The sequence below is a fragment of the Balaenoptera musculus genome, chromosome 10, assembly GCF_009873245.2.
Source record: "Balaenoptera musculus isolate JJ_BM4_2016_0621 chromosome 10, mBalMus1.pri.v3, whole genome shotgun sequence".
Lineage (NCBI taxonomy): Eukaryota > Metazoa > Chordata > Mammalia > Artiodactyla > Balaenopteridae > Balaenoptera > Balaenoptera musculus.
The window spans coordinates 15004820-15028355 of record NC_045794.1 but is presented as its reverse complement, the minus strand read 5'-3'; the positions used below and the strand labels follow the sequence as shown (position 1 = coordinate 15028355).

Here is a 23536-nt window from a genome sequence, read left to right as displayed (position 1 = left end):
CTCCCAATAGACGCGTTGCTGGAAAAACTCCTGAGGGGAAGGAAGCAGGAGAGGCTGATGAAATGGACCAGGCAGAACTGGCGGACTCGGATCCAAATCAGGAAAGATGGCGCCATGACAATGGAGAAGGATATGAGGATGGTGAACGTCATCGTGGGGCAGGAGTCACTGTCAGACTCTTAATGGGGCCAGTGAATAACACTCACTGCTGGTATTTTGTATGCAGTAGTGAATGAGTGAAGGCCGATAATCATAATACGCTCACGACTTGTAATTATTTTTAATATTCAACTATAATGTTTTAGAAGTTAAATGAATGTCAAATATAAAAATTATATTAAAAATTTTTTTTTAACGTATTAGAGGAAAATCTTTAATTGACACATATTTAAGTGACAAAGGGTCTTAGGTGAATGTATAAAGTCATGAATGGAAGCTCTGGCGCCCTCCTGCTCCTCTGAGTCACCCGTGCCTGACTTTGCTGACGAAGTCTCGAGGGTCGGGGGTCGCAAGGCTCCTGTGGTCATGACCAAGACCCCCTGATACCTCAGGCCTCGTCCAATCCCCCCAAAAGGCCTCCTTAAACCCCACAGGTGCGTCTTGATAGATGAGAGTGACGCAGAAAACCCTGCGAAAGATACGACCTGAACGTTCCCTTTTCCATCCTGGGCCAGAAATATGTACCGATATGCCGAATTTTAGATATTTCTACTTTTCCGCCGCCTTGTCCTGGAGAAATGAAACGAAACGGCAGTACAGCCCATGCGGGGAAGTCAGAGGGGAGAAACCGTGTCATCGGCGGCTCCCACGCAGGTAGCTGGGCGCAGGGCTGAGGAGGAGAGCGGCCCCTCGAGGCGGCCCTCAGAGGGAGACACTTCGTCCGGAGGCCTGAAGCCCGTGTCCCCGAGCGTCCGGACAGCTCCTCGGCCTTCGGGCGGGAGCACCGGGTGGGTGATGCGGCCGAGGCGGAAGGATGGGCAGGGCCCGCCTGTGGAGGGAACGGGCCGCGCCCGCTCTAGGTGTAGCGGCTGAAGATGCTCGCCGTCCGCCCGTGGATGCAGCTCCAGAAGTCGGCCTGCATCCGAGCTCCGTCTCGTGATTCCGCGCAGCCTCCGTTTCCCGCGAGACCCGGGCAGGTCGGCTTCGACGGGCCGCCTTTCCCCCAGCAGGGCTGTGCTGACTTTCCAGACGCCTGGCAGGTGTTAGCTGATGATGTTGGAGGTTTCTATAGTGCTGGTCACAGACGGACGGACGATTTTATTAAACTTCAACTCCAAGCTTGTGAGTGCAGTTAGTTAGTTCTTCCGGTCAGTTAGTTCTTCCGGTTCACGACTCGGGGGGTCAGAGCGCGGTTCTTTCCGGGGAGGCGTCCGCGTAGTACTGGGAGTGTCTGATGAGGAGGATGTGCCGCGTGGCCTTGGCTTCGTAGTGGTCCAGCCTGAACACAGTTCTTCTCCAGATTGCAGGCCCTTCTTCCACAGGTTGAGCAGGGCTGGTGGTGCTCACCTGTCCCAGGTGGGGTCCTCGACGCCAGGCCCGGGACGGGGCTCCGCCGCCCCGCCCCGCTCCGCTCCCAACCCCGCGGGAGGCTGGGCCACGTGCAGCTCCGAGGCCCCCGGGGGCCACAGCCCAGGAGAGCGAGGTGGCCGAGCCTTGGGAAGCTGAGGAGACGCTGAGAGAACAAGTAAGCACATCCTTAAAACTTATGTTCTTAAGATCTATTGTGTTTTTTTTTTTAATTCACATAACGTGTTCATTCACTGTACCATATTTAAAGGTTTTCATATTTTAAGTTATAGAAACAGAAATGTCCATTAAGATTAGGAACGGAACAGGTCACAGATTTGGCGTAGTCATGTTCAGTGTCAAGTCACACAGTACTGCTGTTTTTTCAAACACGTGCACTTTCTCGTAAGTAGTTTACAAGCATAAATTGCTTTTTGGTTCCTAGTTGGTTTGAAAAGAAAATAGTAGGAAGAGCTTGATGTTTCCTCCAACAGTCTGCAGTGTTCCAGTGCCCAGGCGTTTGGATACTCAGGAAAGAGGCCAGCTTCAGCATGAAGCTTCTTCCCACATCCTGTCCCTCAGTAGCTCTGCCCCTAATTAAACATGTTGTTGTTGTTCAACACATGCTATTATTCCGTTATTATAAATTTGTACAAAATTCATGAGATGGCCAAATTTTCCTTATTTGCTGTATTTCTAAAATTGTGTCCTTTGTTGAAACAGCCTGAGGTGACAAGCAGAGTGAAAGAGCTGTAATTAAAATTCTCTGAGAAATCAGCAGTAGCAATTAATGAAACAGAAGAGTAAAGCAGCATAAAAATAGTCTTTAAAGAGGCCTCCTCAAACTCTGGAGGCCAACCAACTGGGATTCTGCTGAACAACAGGAGGCAGAGAATTATAAATTTATAGAAACATCTTGTTTCTCTGGTCCCCAGATTGTACTGTTGGTACTCTGAAGCAGGAAGCACAAACTTCTCGTTAATAATTCCCAATCTTGTGCAAATGAATACACAAATCATAAACTTGAGTGAGAGCGTTCATTAATTCAAGCTCCAGCACACATTTTGGAGAATCTTAATTATTTGGATAATTACTCAAACTCTACTCTTTACTTTTTGTGCTGAAATACAGTTTTAGGTTATAATTTGCGTCTTTGAGGTGGTATAGGGATGTGTGCTTATGCATTATGCTTTACTTCCAGAACTCTGGGTGAAAAATGCATTTCAGATATCATCAGAAATGTATTAAGGACTCAAAGTACTGGGCTTGGTGGTGAAATATGGAGAAATAATACTTATCACACCTGATTTTGCAATGAGAAAAGAGTTATAGTTATCAGGAAATAAAGAAACAATGACAATATATAGGCAATTCAAATGCATTAATTAGAATCTGTTTTGGTTTTTTTGGAAATGAAGGGGTAAGAGTACATGACTTTACTCTAGTGTACATTTGAAAGGAAAATGGTCTCTGTAGCATTGCTGTTTGTCACATCCTATGTCCAATGCTTCTTGTGTCCAATGAAGGCTGTACTTTCCTTGCAAACATGGTCTGCATTAAAATCTGGGGGTTTTTTTCATGTTCCCCAAAAAACTTTGTTTACACGAACAGGCAGCATGCCAGATTTGTTCACCACTGGTGTAGAGCACAGGTATGATCAAACCTCTTAGCTTCAAGGTATATTGAGGTTAATCAATAAGAATATTAAGTATAAGAATCATCAATAATAGTGGCTTATTGTTGGATCAACATTTTGTGTAAAGAGTGTTCTAGACTTTTATTTCAGAGTACCCGAATAGAAAGCAACTGCATGTATATGCTGGCAAATGTTCATTTCATTTTGTTGTCATTTCAGCAAACTCTTCCTTTCTGCTCCATAAACTGCTGTAAGGTGCTTCTACGTAATAAAATATTAGAAAAAAATATATTTATCTTGCAGAATGAGAATTCTGATTTATCAAAAGCTTATGAGAGCTGTGGATGGGAATTTTTAATCCATAGAATTAATTCCTTCTCTGTGATGACTTAGCATAGAATATAAGTCCCTGGGAACATTTCTGTGCAGTTTTGTGAGATCTCATATCCCAACCCCTGAGGAACATGGGATGAGGGGATTTTATTCCAGCATTCCTAATAGAAAGGAAGAAAGGGCCAGATTCATATAGGCATACCTCCAGGTTGTTCACTCCGCACTTTCACTTGGACTCTGTGTTAGAAATATTGCTGGGGGTGTCTGTCTCTCCCTTTATTCTGTCGTGTTCTGGAGTTTTATGAATGCCTAGATTTTTGCATTAGCACAGGTTTGTTTGTCCCATATCCTTTGCTGTCCCATTTTCCTCTATGACGTGAAGTGGGGGAGTTCTTCCCATGTAATTGAATGTCTTCTTTTGAGTGGTGGGAATAGAGTTGAGGGGGTATCGCTCTGTACATAACTTTCTACTGAAAACCACTAAGGGTGTGGAGGGCAGATTGGGGTTATCATTTGTGCTTCACTGTCACCTTTGAATCCAAGGGTGTTAGTCGCACATCTGTGAGTCAGACCATTTCCTTAAAGATACTCTTAAGTGTTCATAAGCCAAATACCATCTGCCTGTGCAAACAAGAACAACCCTGACCACACCCTGCACTTTACATACTATCCTATTAGGAAGACTGGGGATCAAAGAGTTTATTTCTTTACGATCAGAGTCAAAAAGTGGGCAGAGTGGGAATTCAAAACCAGTTCTGCCTGATTCCAGAAACCAGACTGCTCTACACCACACTGTCACAGTCTGCTCTTTTCTACAGAGGCAAAGTCCTCCTGTGGCTTGCAGTTTTGTAGGCTCAGAGCTTCTGTGAATACTAATTATTCCAGAACCGAATCCTCCTACCTGTTATGTTAAATTGGTCTTTCAAATAGAGCTTGAATTTAAATTTGAAATTTGTGACTTTGAAGAAAGACATCTGCTACATTTCTGACTTCTCTTACTTCAAAATATAATTAGCTAAATAAAATTTTATAGTTTCTTGGAATTGTTGTAAGGATATTTTCAGTATTCCTTTAATTTTTATAGCTCTCTTGACTTTCCCTATTGTTAAAAAAATCTCAGGCCAAAAGTCTAGGGAGTGTGGATTTTTATTCACTTGCAGAGTAATCACTTCCATCAGTAAAAAAAGTTTTAACAAAGCATTTTTTCCCTCAAAAGTATTTTGTGTGTGTGTGTTATAATATTTGGAGAAAAATTGAAAAATATAAATTATTTTTGGTTTTATAATTTGTTTAGTATGCATGTGTGTTTTACCTTTTGCTGAAGTTTCTGAATATTGATGAAAATTCTGAAAAAGAAAAACAGGTCCAAAGATACACTTGTTATTCAGAAAACAAATTTGGGAAACCAAACCAATAATATCCAAAATCTACGTACAGAAATTTCTCTGGCATGATAAAAAGGAAATGTATTTCTTGGTGTCATATATCAATGTTGCTTACTAAACAGAGGAAATCTAAATTGTGACATGAAAGAAAAGCCTTCTGACTGTTGTAATCAGCAATCTAGGTTATTTGATTCAGAAAAAAAAAAAAAAAAGAAATCTCTAGCATAAGCTCAGCCTTTTTTTTAGTATTATTAGAACAGTTCTACAGATATTGCCTAAACTCAATCCCCCTTCCACAACAGTGACTAAACTTTTAATATACAAGATTTGTAATTCTCTTTGTTTAGTGTGTCCAGTTCTTATTTTAGCTGTCACTTCAGATACAAGCTTTGGGCAGCACAGAAAGAAGGCTGGATGGAAGGGTGCAAAATCATTCAGATTCACTATATAGTTTCCTTTATTTTTTAGGATTAAAAAAAAAATGAGAGTCAAACACTTGAGATCATATCCTGAATTTTAAAAAAATACTATCTGAAATTTTTGTTGTCATTTAAGTTCATATACATTAGCTTGGTGGTTTTATTTGTTTGCTTGTTTGTTTATGTTTATCTCTATTGTAGGCCTGGAATTACTTTAGTGGTTTAGGATTTACTGGTTATAACTTTATTATCATGAAAACTATATAAGGTAGGTGATTCACAGGTTCATTGGAAATGACGTTTCAGTCCAAAAGCAAATTCAGTTTTCTAATAAGATCCATTTTAATTGACACTAGATTTTTTTTAATATTTTGCTTTGACAAGTTTGCTTTTAAGGAAATCCAATTAATGAAAAGCTGGATTTTCACACAAATAAACTAGGGAATAATCGTTTTCCTGTAAGAAAGAACTTGCTACAGTATTCCTTTTAGAGAGAAAACACTTCTGTAGTGTTTAGAATGTAATTAAATTTATATACAACTTTTCACTTAAAAGCATCATTCACATGAACCTTTTCAGAAGCATTTCTCTTAGGTAAAATATTTCATCTGAGCATAGTTTCAACCACTGGGCTTAACAACTACACATAAGATCTTTACCCCAGCCATGTGGGTGCGACTATTAAACATGTCAGCATGACTTAACTAGAATTCAGTTTATTCAGAAATGTAAACTTGTATTTTAAGATCACCATGACATCCACCTACAGCACAATGCGTAAGACCGTATTTTTTATTTTGTAGTTCATTTATTGTGTATTTAATGGAAATATGTGAGCTTCTAGAATATAATTCTGAAAGATGGAAAATTGTTTCCAGTGCTGAGTGGGAGCATGCAGTAGACAGAGTACACCTGCATTTGTGATACAATTTTTCATTTTGCCAAAACTTACATTTAATAAATACTTAATTACTTCCATGTATGGCCGGAAATAGTCTCTTGCTAGTTGACCAAAAAATGCAGCCAAGAAAAAAGGAAAGCTTCTGAATTTTGAGTTTGTTGGCAGAAGACATATTTCTCAGTATTTCTTTAATCTTAGGTTATGGTGGGTGGATAGATTGAACTCCTTTGGCATTATTAGCCGCAGTTGGTTAATGCACAAATTCTGTAAAAGGTACTTATTATTCGTGCCAATTTTTTTCTTATATAGGTGGGCCTATAGTTAAGATAGGATGGAAAAATGGATGGAGAAAAAAATCTGAATGATGTGAGATATGTGAACTTTTAAAGTGCCCTCAAAATAAGTAGAATCTGGAGTAGAAATTTATTTGGAGATATTGAACTATTTACTTTGGCCATTGACATATATGGAATAAAACTGTTAATTGTCAACTTTTTTCTTCATTTCTATGCATGAATAATCACATACAATTTAGTGCTCATAAGTCTATAAGAAATGTGAAATGTGAATATGAGCTTCTCTTGATAATTATAATTGTTCATAGCTTTCCTAGGAAATATCAATACTTAATTTCTCCTTGAAGGATTCTTTTGGCTTCAGATATATTGAAAGTTTGATATTTCTGAGAAAATTGTCATTTTCATTCTTTTAGGGAGTTTCAGAAAATGAATGTTTAAAGGTAAAGCTTTTTATAGCTAGTACTAGTTTAACAGCATTTGAAGTGCTTCATCCTAAAATTAAATTTTCCTCCTTCTTTGATCAGTTTGTTTCTACTGATTCACCAAGAGCAGGACATAAAAATTGAAGAACAACCAAGTGGTCTTAACAGATGGAAAGACATGTGTCCACATTCATACATCTGGTCTCCTATTCTAGCAAAGGCTCATATTTGTTGTGAAGCTGGCTGTAACCAATGGCCCTGAGAAAAGAGGGTCCTAAGTGGTGCTTGTGTGAATTAAAACTTTCATCTTGTCCTCATGAGGAAGAGCAAAAAACTACCACCAGCATCATCCCTACAACTTCCAGTAATAATAATGATTCTCATTCAAGATGCACTATCATCTGGCCCCTTTATTAACGTTATTTCTAATATTCACAAGAACCCTTCAAATTCTGTTTTCTTTTTCTGTTTTAGAGATGAGGAAAACTGAAACTTAGAGAAATGAATTAATTTTCCAAAGGATATTCATCTAGAAAGCTGTAGATCTTGAATTCAAATCATCTTTGTGTGACCCTGTGCTCTTTGTGTTTTATTATCAGCTCTAGGTATTTGTAATATCTCCAAAATGTGATAATCTAAGAGAAACGAATGCCTTGTTGAAAGTTAATTCTCACTACCTTGGTATCCTGGCTTAACTTCAAGTGTTGGAAAATCTTTTGGTGGTATAACTCTATTGCTCCTTAGTTATCACTATCACTGTTCATGTAATGCAAATAAGGTATTTGAATTTCTATATTCATTATTACATCTAATCGCAAAAACCCACAATTCTAATTATAATAAGACGTAGGAAGTCCAACATTAAGAAATTACTGATTTTTATCAGTCACCTATTTGAAAAAATAAGCATGGCGATTTATATATATTAGTATAATTGTCTACTTTCTAAATCTATCTTTTTGAAATTTCAAGGCTGGCACATTCAAGGTAATATAATCTCTGCTGTTCCTATCCATCCAGATAAGGAATGAATGCAATCACTCTCTCATGAAGTTTCATATGTACTGGAGTGTGTATAGAGGCCTGGATTCAAATCTCTGTTTTGCCACTTATTAATCCTCTGTACACAAGCACTCTAAGCATCAGATTTTAATACTAAAATGAACTTTAAAATACCAACTTCAAGGTATTGCTGTGAGGATGAATTGAAATAAAATAAAAATTAAGTGAAATGAAGTAATACGTAAATGAAACTATTATTGCAATACACTATCAAGTATTAGTTATTATTATTATCAGCAGCATCATATCTTTTGGCTTTATCACGTGCTAAACTTATAACAAGATTGAATGATTTGTTGTAACCAGATGTCCTAGTCTTTTTCTTGGGCAATAATCACATGTAATCTACATCATATTTCTGAGATTTAAAAAAAACAATCACATAATACTCATTTTTTAAACTGAAAAACCAGGAAATCTTCACAGAATGTGAGATCATAGAAGCAGTGTGCCTTGAAGATTCAGCAAAAAATACCACATGAACTGATCTCTTCTTTCCTGCATATGTGCTTGTCCATGCAAGCATGGGTGCTTACATCTGCATACTCTGGTGTGCATGAGAGCCATTAATAGACTATACAAACGCTTGCCTGTGAATATTATTATATAAGCATATTCATCTAGGTAGGATTGTAGAGTTGATTTCAGTCTCACTTGAAGGTTATATTGTAGTTACACTTCAAAGGTATAAGAAATTTCCTTTTAATTTAATTAAATCCTTTTGGTATAATAGAATTAAGTTTCCATTACCCGCAAATGATTGAAATGTACCCACACACACTCACACACCACATATATGCTAGTTAGTCAAAAGTCTTTCACTCTCCTTAATTAATTATTGAACTTAGGTTTAAAATAATTACTGTGTAATAAATGAGTGTATTTACCTCTGCTTTTCTCTGAAGAATAAGATTTAGTTCATTTACAGCATCTGTAATTTGTTTGGTCTCCACACATCCCAGAACAATGCATATATTTTTAACATCTTCAATAATATTATCCACATTTTGCTGTAGATGAAAAGATTGACATCTTACAATTTATTGCAATCAAGGGGACACTAATTTATCTTTAAACTACCTCTCTTTCCAGGAAGAGGAAATGGAATACAATGTGGTTGTTTCCATGTAAAGTGTTCTCAAGACTGGTTATCCTGTGGCCTAAGCCATAATTTGCATTAAGTAAATGCTGGAAAGTAGGACTATTAGTATTTTATATATATCAACTCTAATTTAACATTATCTGATATAAAATGGGAAGGAGGGGGAGAGAGAAAGATAGAGAGAGAGAGATTGAAAGTCTGTGGCTCCTGCAAAATACTTTGAAAGCAAGACAACTGATGGCAGACCTATGTAGAGTTTCAGAAAGCATCTGTGTTTATAAGCAGTGTACAGGAGGGCAAAATTATTAAAAATCCGATTTCAGAACAAATTTGGGACAATGAAGTTTGGTGCTGGGGTGTTTGGTAATCATTTGATTGTATTGTCTTTTAAGCAACTGATGTTTCAAAAAAATCACTGATGACAAGTACGGTCTACAGTAATGACCAGCTATTCTTAAAATCAAAATTGCTGGCTTTGCTTAAGATAGTTATACACAGATTTTGTGGTCACAGTTCTAAGAGCTTTTCATTGTTTTATTTTTTATTTCTCAGCTTTCACATGTTCTTAAATTAGCTTTCATTAAAAAAAAATGCCCTATTTTGTCCTTATTCTTTTTTTGTGTTTTACCAGTAACTATGTTGAGAAGTATCCTTTCTTCTTTAATCCGTGCTAATCACCTTTCACTCTATAATATTTTAATGTATTTTATATGTATCATTAATAATGTTGGCTTTTCAAAACACATCAGCTCTATCAATTCCAGAATCACAGTCATTCCAATGGAGGATTTCAAAATGGAGTTTATTTCAAAAGAGGTGGAAAAATATTTTTCCTTTTTTTTTACACAAAGATATGAATTCATAACATAAAAAGAATTTAACTCTACTTATTCTATATCATTTTCTTAGCAAAACATTATCAATATAAAGACAGAAAACAGGTATTATATTTAAGGAACATCATTTTGTGTCTTTTGTGGAAAAACAAAACTTTTTAATATGTTGTCAGTACCTTTTATAAGATTTTATAAACACTGAAAACTGATGACAAAACCTAAAAAGAATGGCTAACTAATACTTTGAAAGAAAGACACAATCAGGACTCTGGAATTGTCAACAGACTTGATTAATGAGCTAAAAGGAAAAAAAAAAAAAAAGAACTTAATTGGGTTTCATTTTAAATCTTTCACAGATTAAGAAAATACAACTACTCAGTTATAACATGGGAAGAAAAATTTATGAGTAATTCATGTGGAAAAAGCTCAGTTGTTTTATTTATGTGTGAATTCAATGAGTCAACATTGTGACATGGCTGCCAGAAGAGCTACTTTATTATTAAATTAAATTAGAAGACGTGTACTCTCCATAACCAGAAAGTTAGAGCTCAGCACATGTATATAATCTGAACTGGAGTTTAGTGTTGAGTACCACATTTGAGACTGACTATTAACAAATAGGGCTTTCCCCAAAGAGAGCAACCCAATTATTAATATAATGTTAATATACTCATTCACAACAGCATAGGAAACTCTGTTTCCAGCTCTGCAATAAGGTTATGTGTGATAAAATCCTGATTCTGCCCCATTTCTACCTAGGACCATTATCAAATTATTTAACTTCCATGGGCCTGAATTCCCTCTTCTGTAAAATTGGAACAATAATAATTGATTTTTGGCTAGTTGTAAAATTAAGTAAGGTAAAATAGAAAAGGTGCCTAGCAGAGAATGAGGGCTAAATTTTAGTTAATTCATTTTTAATTCCTTTTTATCCATTCACACAGACTTTTCAGTTTATAAGAGAAATCAGACACTGTACGTGCCCAGATAACAAATAAGATGAAAATTAAAAAATCATTAAAACTATGAGAGAGGTATGTATTAGGTGCTAAGTTTAGTGTTCATTCGTACATTCTTAGTAGATATGTGATATATGTGAATTTGTAGGAATCTGTAAAATATTACTAAAGTGCAAATGCTGGGTTGACTTGGGTCACTCAGCTAATTTGCTCCATCTCTTACTGCAGTCTTGCAGTGCTTCTTATTTGATCTCTTTATCTCATTTGATCTACATAAAAATTCTGAAAGATAAATAATTACTTCATTTTTGAGTCACTGAGTTTGCTAGAATATGTTAAGTGAAATTTTGCAGTTGTAGAATTAACTTGGTGATTAATTGGATTGAGCACCAACAGGAAGACTGGATTTAAGATGATTCCAAAACTTCATACTCGGAAAACCAAAAGACAGAGTGCCATTAATTATGGCTGGAAACACAGGCAAAATGGGAAGAGTTTTGGTGGAATTGTGATGCGTGTATTTTTTGATACACAGAGCTTGAGTTGCCAATGGGACAACCAAGTAGACTCAGCCTTCATCCGAAATGCAGTGGGGTTGTAGCTCTAGCAATTGTTGGACTGAGAAAACATAGTCACCTTAAACACACACACACACACACACACACACACACAGACACAGTGTGTGCTCACATAAACATTAGCTGAACCATAGAAAAAAATGTAAATCCAAACTTTAGCCCAAAACAAAGATAGGATAAGTCTCTGGCTGACAGAAATTTAAGGAGGGAGCTTAAAGCCTGAGCAGTAGCTTCAACATTGATATGTCAGTGGCCTGAAGAAAATGTTGGTGGGCTTAGAGATTGGTGTTTACTGCTTACAGTGGGACAAGTGCTGAAATTTTAGACCTAAACCAATTGGTTGAGGTAGGGAAGGGGCAGACCTGGAGCTGAGATCCCTGAATAAAGCCCTGACACTGGATAGACTGTCACCTGCAGAAGGTGGGAGAAGAAAAACAATGCCTACTGATCAAGAGAACTTTTGAGGAATCCTCTCTCTACCCTGGGGCTTTGAATGAGGAAAATGATTACCTGAGAAATCGTGTTATGTGTAATTGTGAAGTATTAATTTACACTACCCTTAGCAGGAAGTTATGCTAGAAATAGTGCCAGAGTGTTGTTACTATTTTGGACTCAGGCAAAAGCAAATGCAGAACTTTTCTGACCCCAAACCATTAGGTTTCCCCCCCAAATATACATACATGTGTGCACACACCCACCCACACATACATATGCATCATGTTTGGTGGGGAATAATCAGCCTAAAATTTACAAATCCTATGATGGCTGATCCATCATATGAGATATTCTACAGACACAAAACACAGGATTAGTCCCTGATTTCAAGAGATATCAAAGCTAGATTTGGGCATTATTTTCATAGAGGTGATACCTGGCCAAGAAATTGGATTTGATTGTCCAGAAGGAGAATATAGATAGAGGAAAGAAAAATGGAATCCTGGGTATATAACATTTCAGAACATTTAATATTTAGATGATGGGGGAGGAAGTATGGGTCACAGTTGGAGCATACAGAGTACTGAGGCATAAGCCATAAAACTACAGTTTAATGGGCATAAAGGAAAGATAGTTGATGGTACTAGGAAATTTCAGTTTGAAAAAAGGAAGAAAAAGGAAACAATCACTTTCAAGTATGTGATGATCTTTCAACTGAAAAGGGGATTAGATTTACTGTAAGTAGCTCTGGAATGATAAATTAGAACAAATGGTTGCAAATTTAGAGACATTCATTTTGGCTCAATAATTTTTGTAAAAATTATTTTTTCCAAAAATTGAGTAGGCTGCCCTGTGAGTAGAGAGTTCTTCCGCATTATAAGTATGCAAGCAATCAGGAATGTTTAGAGGAAATTTTTGCATTAAATAGGAGTTTGGACTAGACTACCTCTAAATTCTTTCTAACTCTATGGGTTAACGAAAACTAACAATAATGCTGTGATGTTATTTTATGTGCTATATTCCAAACTTATCTTAGAAATATTTGACGTGTCATAGAGTCTGAAGGAGCAGCATTCTAATACTTCAGATATTAAGCATATTTTTAAAATATTTTGAACATTGGTGAAGATTGATAACAAACTTTTCTTATCTGCATCTTTCTGGAAAACAAAACAAAACAAAAGAGCAAAAGGTTCCCCTGCTACCCCATTCCCTTCATTTAGGTGTGATGGAGACCAAAGTAATATGTGTTGAAAACAGCCATGTAACAGCTTGCCATTTTCCAAGTTTTATATAAATCTTAATGAATTTCTATTTCTGTTTACATATTGAAAATTATCAAATTCAGTTAATGAATTTAGAGACAAATTGAGAATTTAGAATTATTTTTATTCCAGGTTCAATAGTGCTATAACAAACTGCTCCTTAAAGATTAAGAATAGTCTTTGGATTTTCATTTCAGCTTAAAATGTAGAACTTTGGAGCCACTGTAACAATGAAAAAAGGCAGATAATATACAAAAATCATAATTTTTGCTGACCCCACTAGAGATCTGAGGTCAAAAGGTGACCAAGTATACTGAATTCCAAAGAGTGGTAAGGGGGGATGGAGCACACATTTGACCTTTGGTAGAGCACAGGAAAACTAGGCGGCCACTATATACGAGGGTAAGAATAAATCTGCCAAAATTTTAAAAATTCTTAAAGGCTAGAGTAAGCAGGTCAGTTTGGAATATCTGGGAGTCCAAGACACAAGGTTAGTTACCAATCATTTGTAAGCTCTTTTCTGGACACCTACCAGTTGTTCAGGGGAAATAAGACAGAGCAGGAAGCTGAAGGTTCATTCAGCGGTGCAGTATGTAGGAGGTGATCAGCTTTCTGGGAGAGAGGTATGAAAGATCTCATTCTGTAGATCTTTCTCTCATAAGAAGGAAAAGCTCTAAGTTGCTGGTTTATGATACTAGAAAAAATGATGATACTAGAAGAGATAGAAATCCTCTGTGACCCTGACCCCTGGCAAAAATCTCTTGCTTTTTGAGCAGGGGAGAAAAAGCAAAACCTTTTCTGGGGGAGAGGTAGGACATGGGATAAGATCCTTTGCTGATGAGAGAATGGTAGAAGCAAAAACCTTTTGCTCCTGGGGTAGGAGCAGGAGACCTCTCTTGAGTCCAGGATCCTACATGGATACCAGTCAGCAGTCAGAAACCACGGAGGAGGGACAGAAAACTCTCTCCTGTACAAGACTAAGTGCAGATATAAGGTACAGTTTGGCTGCCAGAAAGTTCCAATCTTGAGGCTCAAAAACAGTCTGCCTAAGGCTGTGGTTGATCATTACCACAGAACTCCCTTTACCCTACTACAAAAATGAGTCTATTTTGAATAATAGACAAGAGCAAAGCACTGCTAGGGGAGAGACAAAAAAGTATTGCGAGAGATCATCTCTGCAGCATAGGCAATCGGGGACTGTTGAAAGCTGAGAGTGAAGCAGGAACAGAGAAAAAGACGCTAGTACTGCAGGCCCCCCTATATAAGTACAGGTAATAGTAACTAATCACTGGAGGAGTTTGAAGCTTGATGTGCCCTGACGATAATGATAGCAACAACAAAACTCAAAGCTCAAATCTTGACTAGATTTATCAACTCTACATAATAAAAGCATAACAGAATATATAACCCAGACGTTAGAACAATCAGACAAGGACTTTTAGTAACTATGGTTAGCATGTTACAGGATCTAGTGGAAAATGTGGATGACATGCATGAACATGTGGGGAATTTCAGCAGAGATATGGAAACTATATACAAGAGTCAAATGGAAATCATAGAAGTATAAAAGTATATTTGGTATTAGAGATGGGGAACTCTTTCAATGAACTCATCAGCAGATTGAACACAGCTAAGGAAAGTATCAGTGAAATTGAAGATAGGTGAAGAGAAATGATCCTAACCAAAACCAAAGGGAAAAAAGAGTGGGAATAAAAACCAGAACATACCATCTAATACCTGTTATAGTCATACATGCATTTGGAGTTCTGGAAAGATAAGAATGGGGCAGAGAGATATTTAAAGAGATGATGGCCAACATATCAGAATTTGTGGGATGCCACTAAAATTTAGAGGCAAATTTATGGCTTTAAAATTTGAATAATTCTATGTCAAAGAAATTGAAATTATAATAAAATCCTTCTTATAAGGAAAACTCCAAACAGATGGTTTCATTGGTGATTTTTATCAAACATTTAAGGGAGAAATAAAACCAAATCTACTCAGATTATTTCAGAATACAGAGTCAGAGTCAGAGGGTATATTTCTCAATTTATTTTATAAAGCCAGCATTACTCAAATGTTAAAATCAAGCCACAACATTATAAGAAAAGTATAGACTGATGTCTCTCATAAATACAGATGCAAATATCCTTAACAAAATATTAGCTAATTGAAGCCAGAAATATGTAGAAAGGGTTCTAAATTGTTACAAAGTGTGGTTTATCCCAGTAATGCAAGGATATTTTTAAAATTTGAGAAGAATACATGAAAAAAAATCATATGCCCATCTGTATAGATACAGAAATAGCATTTGATAAAATTCATCACCCAGTTATGGTATAAACTCTTAGCGAATTAGGAATAGAAGGAAACTTCTTCAGCCTAGCAAGGAGCAACTAATTTCATGCCATAACCATGTAACTTCCAAATAGCATCATACTCAGTGGTGAAAGACTAACTTTCTAAGTTTAACAAGAAGGCAAGGATTCTGCTCTTACCACTTGTCACTTCTAGTAAAATTCTACTGGAGATCAGGTAAAAGAAATACATATGGAGAGAAAGTAAATCTTTAGTTCCATGATGTCTAGGATGGCAGGGTTTCTACTGCAGGTAAGTACTGGGGCACTTTTTTTGTAACGGAAATGTTTTATATCTTGTTTTCCATGGTTTTATAGGTATATACGTTTTCAAAACTAGTCAAAGTATACAGTTTACATGAGTGTACTTTATTTTATATATATAAATTAAACTTCAAGAAAGTTGATTTAATAAATATGACATCATAATGAAAGTAAGATAGAAAGTAAACAGTTTGATGTTATGTTTAAAAAGAGTGAAGAATTATGAAGGCATTAGTAGTCAGCAAGATAAAAATTAAAACTGAAATAATATCTCATTACATATACCTCATGTAGGCAAAATTTTTAAAAGTTGGACTATACCACACATTGGTGAGAAAATAAAGCAATGGGAACTCATATATTGTGAAATGTGTATGACCAAACGAAGTGTTTGGTATTACCTTGTAAGTCTATGGCCCTAGTTATGTACCCTAGAAAACCCCTTAGATTAGCTTGAATGTACATCAACAGTAGAATAGATAAGCTGAAGTTTGCTAATCTAATTGAGTAATGTACAGCAATGAAAATAATTCAAAAGCATATATAGAATAATATGGATAGATCACAAAAACGATATTGAGTGAAAAATACGGGGCACAAAAAGTACATATAGTTTGATTCCATTTAGGTACATTAAAAAGGAAACCTAAACCTTAAACAGGCATACCTCATTTTATTATGTTTCACTTTATTGCACTTTGCAGATATTGCATTTTCTTACAAATTAAAAGTTTGTGGCAACCCTGCGTTGAGCAAGTCTATCGGTGCCATTTTTCCAACAGCATTTGCTCACTTCATGTCTCTGTGTCACATTTTGGTAATTCTTGCAATATTTCAAACTTTTCATTGTTGTATTTGTTATGGTGATCTGTGATCAGTAATCTTTGATGTTACTATTGTAATTGTTTTGGGGCACCATGAACCTCACCCATATAAGATGGCAAACTTAATCTATAAATATTGTTTTGCCTGCTCTGCTTACTGGCTGTTCCCCCATCTCTCTCCCTCTCCTTGGGCCACCCTCTTCCCTGAGACACAAAAATTTGAAATTAGGCCAATTAATAATCCTATAATAGCCTCTAAGTGTTCATGTGAAAGGGAGAGTTGCATATCTCCCACTTTAAATCAAAAGCTAGAAATGATTACGCTTAGTGAGGATATCATTTGACATTAAGCATGTCGAAAGCAGAGACACACTAGAAGCTAGGTCTCTTGCACCAAACAGTTAGCCAAGTTGTAAATGCAAAGGAAAAGTTCTTGAAGGAAATTAAAAGTGCTACTCCAGTGAACATAGGGATGATAAGAAATCGAAACAGCCTTATTGCTGATACGGAGAAAGTTGCAGTGGTCTGGATAGAAGATCAAACCAGCCACAGCATTCCCTTAAGCCAAAACTTAATCCAGAACAAGGCCCTAACTCTTCAATTCTAAGAAGCCTAAGAGAGGTGAGGAAGTTTCAGAAAAAAAGTTTGAAGCTAGCAGAGCTTGGTTCATGAGGTTTAAGGAAAGAAGTTGTCTCTATAACATAAAGGTACAAGATGAAGCAGCATTGCTGATGTAGAAGCTGCAGCAAGGTATCCAGAAGATCTAGTTAAGGTAATTAATGAAGGTAGCTACACTAAACAACAGATTTTCAATGTATGTAGACAAAACAGCCTTCTCTTGGAAGAAGAAGCCACATAGGACTTTCATGGCTAAAGAGGAGAAGTCAATGCCTGGTTTCAAAGCTTCAGAGGACAGGCTGACTCTCTTGTTTGGGGCTAATGCAGTTGGTGACTTTAAGTTGAACCCAATGCTCATTTACCATGCTGAAAATCCTAGGGCCCTTAGGAATTACGCAAAATTTGCTCTGCCTGTGCTCTATAAATGGCACAAAAAAGCTTGGATGACAGTATATCTATTTACAACATGGTTTACTGAATACTTTAAGCCCACCGTTGAGACCTACTGCTCAGAAAAAGATTCCTTTCAAAATATTGATATTAGCCATGTGGTGCAGCGGGTGGAGGACCAGAGGAGTGCTGCGGAGGCTGAGCGGCCGGAGCGCCAGCCTCGGAGCATGGAGGTGGGCGAGCACCACGGCCTGTGAGAGCGCGCTGCTGCGGTACCGGGTCGGAGAGAAGATCCACGGCTTCACAGTCAGCCAGCTAGTGATTACACCCTGTACCCATTTTCCACACAAAACCCCAAGGACTTCCAGAACCTCCTATCCGTGTATTTGGACGCAGCCTTCTTTCCCTGCTTGCGGGAACTGGATTTCTGTCAGGAAGGATGGCGACTAGAACATGAGGATCCCAGTGACCCCCAGACGCCCTTGGTCTTTAAAGGAGTCGTCTTTAACGAAATGAAGGGAGCGTTTACAGATCACGAGAGGATATTCTCGCAGCACGTTCAGAGCCGCCTGCTTCCTGACCACACGTACTCAGTGGTCTCTGGAGGGGACCCCTTGTGCATCCCAGACCTCACGTGGGAGCAGCTCAGACAGTTCCACGCCACACACTACCACCCCAGCAACGCCAGGTTCTTCACTTACGGTAATTTTCCGCTAGAACAGCATCTGAAACAAATTCATGAAGAAGCACTGAGTAAATTTCAGAGAATCAAGCCATGTACCGCAGTGCCAGCCCAGAAGCCTTGGGATAAGCCTAGGGAGTTCCAGGTCACGTGTGCCCCGGACTCGCTGGCCGCGGGCTCCTCAGAGCAGGCGACCATCAGCGTCAGCTTCCTCCTGCCAGACATCACTGACACATTTGAAGCCTTCACGCTGAACCTTCTGTCTTCACTCTTGATCAGTGGCCCCAACTCCCCCTTCTACAAAGCCCTCGTTGAATCTGGACTCGGCACAGACTTTTCCCCTGACGTTGGGTACAATGGCTGCACACGGGAGGCCTACTTCAGCGTGGGCCTGCAGGGTATCGCAGAGAAGGACATTCAGACAGTCCGGGACCTCGTGGATAGGACGCTGGATGACGTCATCGAGAAAGGATTTGAAGATGATCGAATCGAAGCGTTACTTCATAAAATTGAGATACAGATGAAGCACCAGTCTGTCAGCTTTGGACTCGCCCTGACGTCTTACATAGCTTCCTGCTGGAATCACGATGGGGACCCTGTGGAGCTCCTCAAGCTTGGGAGTCAGGTGGCTCGTTTCCGGAAGTGCCTGGAGGAAAATCCAAAGTTTTTGCAAGAAAAAGTAAAACAGTATTTTAAGAATAATCAGCATAAGTTGACTTTATCAATGAAACCAGACGACAAGTATTCCGAGAAACAAATGCAGCTGGAAACAGAAAAACTGAAGCAAAAGGTCAACTCTCTTTCCCCGGAAGACAAGCAGCAGATCTATGAAAAAGGTTTGGAATTACAGGCTCAGCAAAGTCAACCTCAGGACGTGTCGTGTCTGCCCGCGTTGAAGGTGTCGGACATCGAGCCCCGCATCCCGTTCACGGAGGTGGAGGTGGCTCTGGCAGCTGGGGACACGCCCGTCCAGTACTGCACGCAGCCCACCAATGGCGTGATCTACTTCAGAGCCTTCTCGAGTCTGAACACCCTGCCCGAGGAGCTCCGGCCCTATGTGCCCCTCTTCTGCAACGTCCTCACCAAGCTGGGCTGCGGCGGCCTCGACTACAGGGAGCTGGCCCAGCAGGTGGACCTGAAGACGGGGGGCCTGGCTGCCGCCCCCCACGTGCTCCCCGACGACTCGCATCTCGACACCTACGAGCAGGGTGTGCTCTTTTCATCTTTCTGCCTCGATAGAAACCTACCAGACATGATGCATCTGTGGAGTGAAATCTTTAACAACCCCTGCTTTGAGGAGGAGGAGCACTTCCGAGTGCTGGTGAAGATGACAGCTCAGGAGCTGTCCAACGGGGTCCCCGACGCAGGCCACCTCTACGCGTCCATCAGGGCGGGCAGGACGCTGGCGCCCGCGGGGGACTTGCAGGAGACCTTCGGGGGGATGGACCAGGTGAGGCTCATGAAGAGCATCGCAGAGGTGACGGACATCAAGCCCATCCTGAGGAAGCTCCCGCGCATCAAGAAGCATCTGTTGAACTGTGATAACTTCAGATGTTCCGTGAATGCTACTCCCCAGCAGATGTCTCAGGTGGAGAATTCGGTGGACAGCTTCCTCAGGACCCTCAGCCGGAGTAAGAAGGAGCGGAAGCCTGTGCCCTCGCACGTGGTGGAGAAACCTGCACCTAAGGGACCTGGCAGGCACTCCCTGGTCACGAGGAAGCTGGTGACGGACCCCACCTTCAAGCCCTGCCCGATGAAGACGCACTTCCTGTTCCCGTTCCCGGTGAACTACGTAGCTGAGTGCATCAGGACTGCCCCGTACGCGGCCCCGGCCCACGCCAGTCTCAAGATCCTGGCACGCTTGATGACAGCTAAATTCTTGCACACGGAAATTCGAGAAAAAGGCGGTGCTTATGGTGGAGGTGCCAGACTCAGCTATGGCGGGATCTTCACGCTCTACTCGTACAGGGACCCGCATTCCACGGAGACGCTGCAGTCCTTCCTGAAGGCCATCGACTGGGCCAAGTCTGGGAGGTTCACGCAGCAGGACATCAACGAGGCAAAGCTCTCTGTCTTCGCCGCCGTGGACGCTCCGGTGGCTCCTTCAGACAAAGGCCTGGACTGCTTCCTGTATGGCCTCTCGGATGAGGTGAAGCAGGCGCACCGCGAGCAGCTCTTCGCTGTCCGCCACGAAGATCTGGTCGACGTGAGCAACAGGTACCTGGGCGCCGGGAGGAGCACACACGGCGTGGCTCTGCTCGGACCAGACAATGCGAGCATCGCCAAGGACCCGTCGTGGGTGATTAGATAGCAGATGACCCTGACTCCATGGGACCTGGCCCAGCCTTAGGCCTCCTGACACTGAGCTCTGTGCTTTTTTGACCTTTAAGTTATTATTTTTTTGCAAAACTCTTGATCATATGTATATGTGATCATATATATGTATACAGCATTCTTATTTTGCCTGAGGTATTGCCTGGCAAGTCAGACGAAAACGTTTCTGTCTTGAAGAAGGAAATAGAGTGATCATGAAGAAATTAACTGAAATAATCATGCACTAAGTGCCAGAGATGCACAGATTATAGTTTTTAAGACTGTCTAATGCTATGAATGCTTATTTTACCTATTAATCCTAGAACACATACTTTAAAAATAAAAGGTGACTCTGACCTAAAAAAAAAAAAAAAAAAAAAAAAAAAATATTGATATTATGCATATGGTCACCCAAGAGCTCTGATGAAGATGTACAGTGAGATTAATGTTGTTTACATATCTGCTTGTACAACATCCATTCTGCAGCCCATGGATCAAGGAGTAATTTTGACTTTTAAGTCTTATTATTTAAGAAATGCATTCTGTAAGCTATAGTTGCCATAGATAGTGATTCCTTTGATGGATCTGGGCAAGGTCAATTGAAAACATTCAGGAAAGGATTCACCATTCTAGATGCCCTTAGGAACATTTGTGACTCAAAAGAAAAGGTCAAAATATCTACATTCATAGGATTCCAACATTCATAGGAGTTGGAATCAAAAAGTTGATTCCAACCCTCGTGGATGACTTTGAAGAGTTTAAGACTTCATTGGAAGAAGTAACTGCAGATGTGATAGAAATAGCAAGAGCACTAGAATTAGAAGTGGAGCCTGAAGGTGGGATTAAATTGCTGTAATCTCATGATAAAACCTGAACAGATGAGGAGTTGCTTCTTATGGATGAGCCAAGAAAGTAGTTTCTTGAGATGGAATCTACTCCTGATGAAGGTGTTGTGCAGATTGCTGAACTGACAATGAAGGATTTAGAATATGAAATAAACTTAGTTGATAAAGCAGTGGTAGGGTTTGAGAGGAATTGACTCCAATTTTGAAAGAAGTTCTACTGTGGGTAAAATGCTGTCAAACAGCGTTGCATGCCTCAGAGAAATCGTTCATGAAAGGAAGAGTCAATTAATGTGGCAAACTTCATTGTTATCTTAAGAAACTGCTGCTGCCACTCCAACCTTCAGCAACCACGACCCTCATCAGTCAGCAGCCGTCAACATCAAGGCAGGATCCTCCATCAGCAAAAACGATTACAACTCACTGCAGGCTCAGATGATGGTTGACATTTTTTTAGCAATAAATTATTTTTTAACTAAGGTATGTACATTGTGTTTTTTTTGACATAATGCTATTACGCACTTAATAGACTACAGTATAGTGTAAACATAACTTTTATATGCACTGGGAAACGAAAAAAAAATTCATGTGACTCAACTTTATTGCCATATTTACTTTATTGTGGTGGCGTGGAACTGAATCTGAAATATCTTTGAGGTGCCTGTATTGATAATGGATGCATACTTTGGTGCTGAAATGGCAAAGAAAAGCTACAACATGGCTTTTCACCAAAGGATATCTCTTATGTGGAAGAAAAGAGATATCTGTAAAAGCAGATCCTATGATATTGGCAATATTTTGTACCAAACTTATTGTGTAATAAGATTGTCTGCTTAGTTCTTCTTCTTTAATGGGTGTGTGTGTATGTGTGTGTGTGTTTGTTCTTCGTATATTATATAATTCACTGCACAAATCTTAAATCATCAGATCATGTCATTCTTTTGACAAAAACCTTTAATTCTGTATCTCACTAGGAATGCAGATTATGTTGGTTAGTGATTATCTTCCTTATTGAAGATCTTTCAGTTTTCTTCTTCTTCATGTCTGGCAGTGTTCTATACATAGGTTTGACTTTTAGTAGTTTCAATATGCCCTTTATTTCTGCTAAGGTAGGTTCCAGTTCTGCAAAGGTGTTTTATTTCCTTTGTAACCTGACTTTATCTCCTTCATGTCTTTGACTTCTCCTTTTGTGACCTTTCAGCTGGTCCTTGTTACCAATTCATTTCACCCTATTTTCTTCTTATGATTTTTTTACTCCTTTCCCACCTCTTATACTCTGTTGTGAATGCAAATCAGTTTTGTGACATTTTTCTTCTAGATCCTATACAATCCTCTACTTTAGTAATAGTGTTAAAAATAAGAACTCTAATAGCAATAAAATAACACTTGTACTTATCTTTTCTTGAACATTTTTTATCTTCCAGCCACTATATAATATTAAGCACATTACATCTACTGTTCAATTAATTTTAAAAAACATCACATTATTTTATTATCTTCACTCTAGTGATGAATAATATAAACTCAAGGATGGCTGAATAAAAGCTTCCCTAGTGGCAGAGGGTTTGCAAATACGTTTACCTGACTTTGGAATCTCTGCTCCTAAATTCTGTCTTTACTGCCACTCTGATTAAATTATGTTTGATATCGAAACTTCTGAAAATCCAACAGTTGATCTGCTTGTTACTAAGAAAGCTTCAGTTCTAAAAAAGTAAATATATATTATCAGATCCCTATGTGCCCCCTTTCTTTCTCCTTATAAATGGAATTTTTGGTCTCTCTCTAGAGGCTAAATATTGTTGGATTTGGGTCTTAAGGAGAGGAAAGTGTGAGTTAAGAATTATTCTGCCTTCCTCATTGAATTACTTATACCTGAATAATAGAGATGCCATATTTTTCTGATTATCTAGTTGGTACATCCTCTGAGCCATGGGCTTGATGGTAAAGGGTTTGGAGGCTTTTAGCTCATTTCACACCAGGCAGATGTTTCATGAAGCCAAACTACATTTTGAAGCATGAATAGATTTTTCTCAGTCCAGATCCATCTGGTTTACAATTAGTGCATCAGTTACTAGATCCTAGTGTAGGTTTGTCATCAGTGATAGGCA

General features: G+C 38.9%; 2 protein-coding genes across 3 annotated transcripts in view; one reads left to right on the top strand and one right to left on the bottom strand.

Annotated features, from left to right (window-relative positions):
• PIK3C2G (phosphatidylinositol-4-phosphate 3-kinase catalytic subunit type 2 gamma) overlaps positions 1–23536 on the bottom strand; it is a 354208-nt gene that overhangs the window by 288737 nt on the left and 41935 nt on the right. For both annotated transcript variants that reach the window (XM_036866811.1, XM_036866810.1), the window contains exons 8-9: positions 8851–8973; positions 4788–4821 (exon numbers count right to left, since the gene is read on the bottom strand). In XM_036866811.1, coding sequence (XP_036722706.1) covers positions 4788–4821; positions 8851–8973 — 157 coding nt within the window. The remainder of the gene's footprint in view (positions 1–4787; positions 4822–8850; positions 8974–23536) is intronic.
• On the top strand, positions 17910–20973 carry LOC118902463 (presequence protease, mitochondrial-like). The gene has a single exon (XM_036866812.1). The coding sequence runs from the start codon at positions 18104–18106 to the stop codon at positions 20582–20584; it is 2481 nt and encodes an 826-aa protein (XP_036722707.1). The 5' UTR covers positions 17910–18103; the 3' UTR covers positions 20585–20973.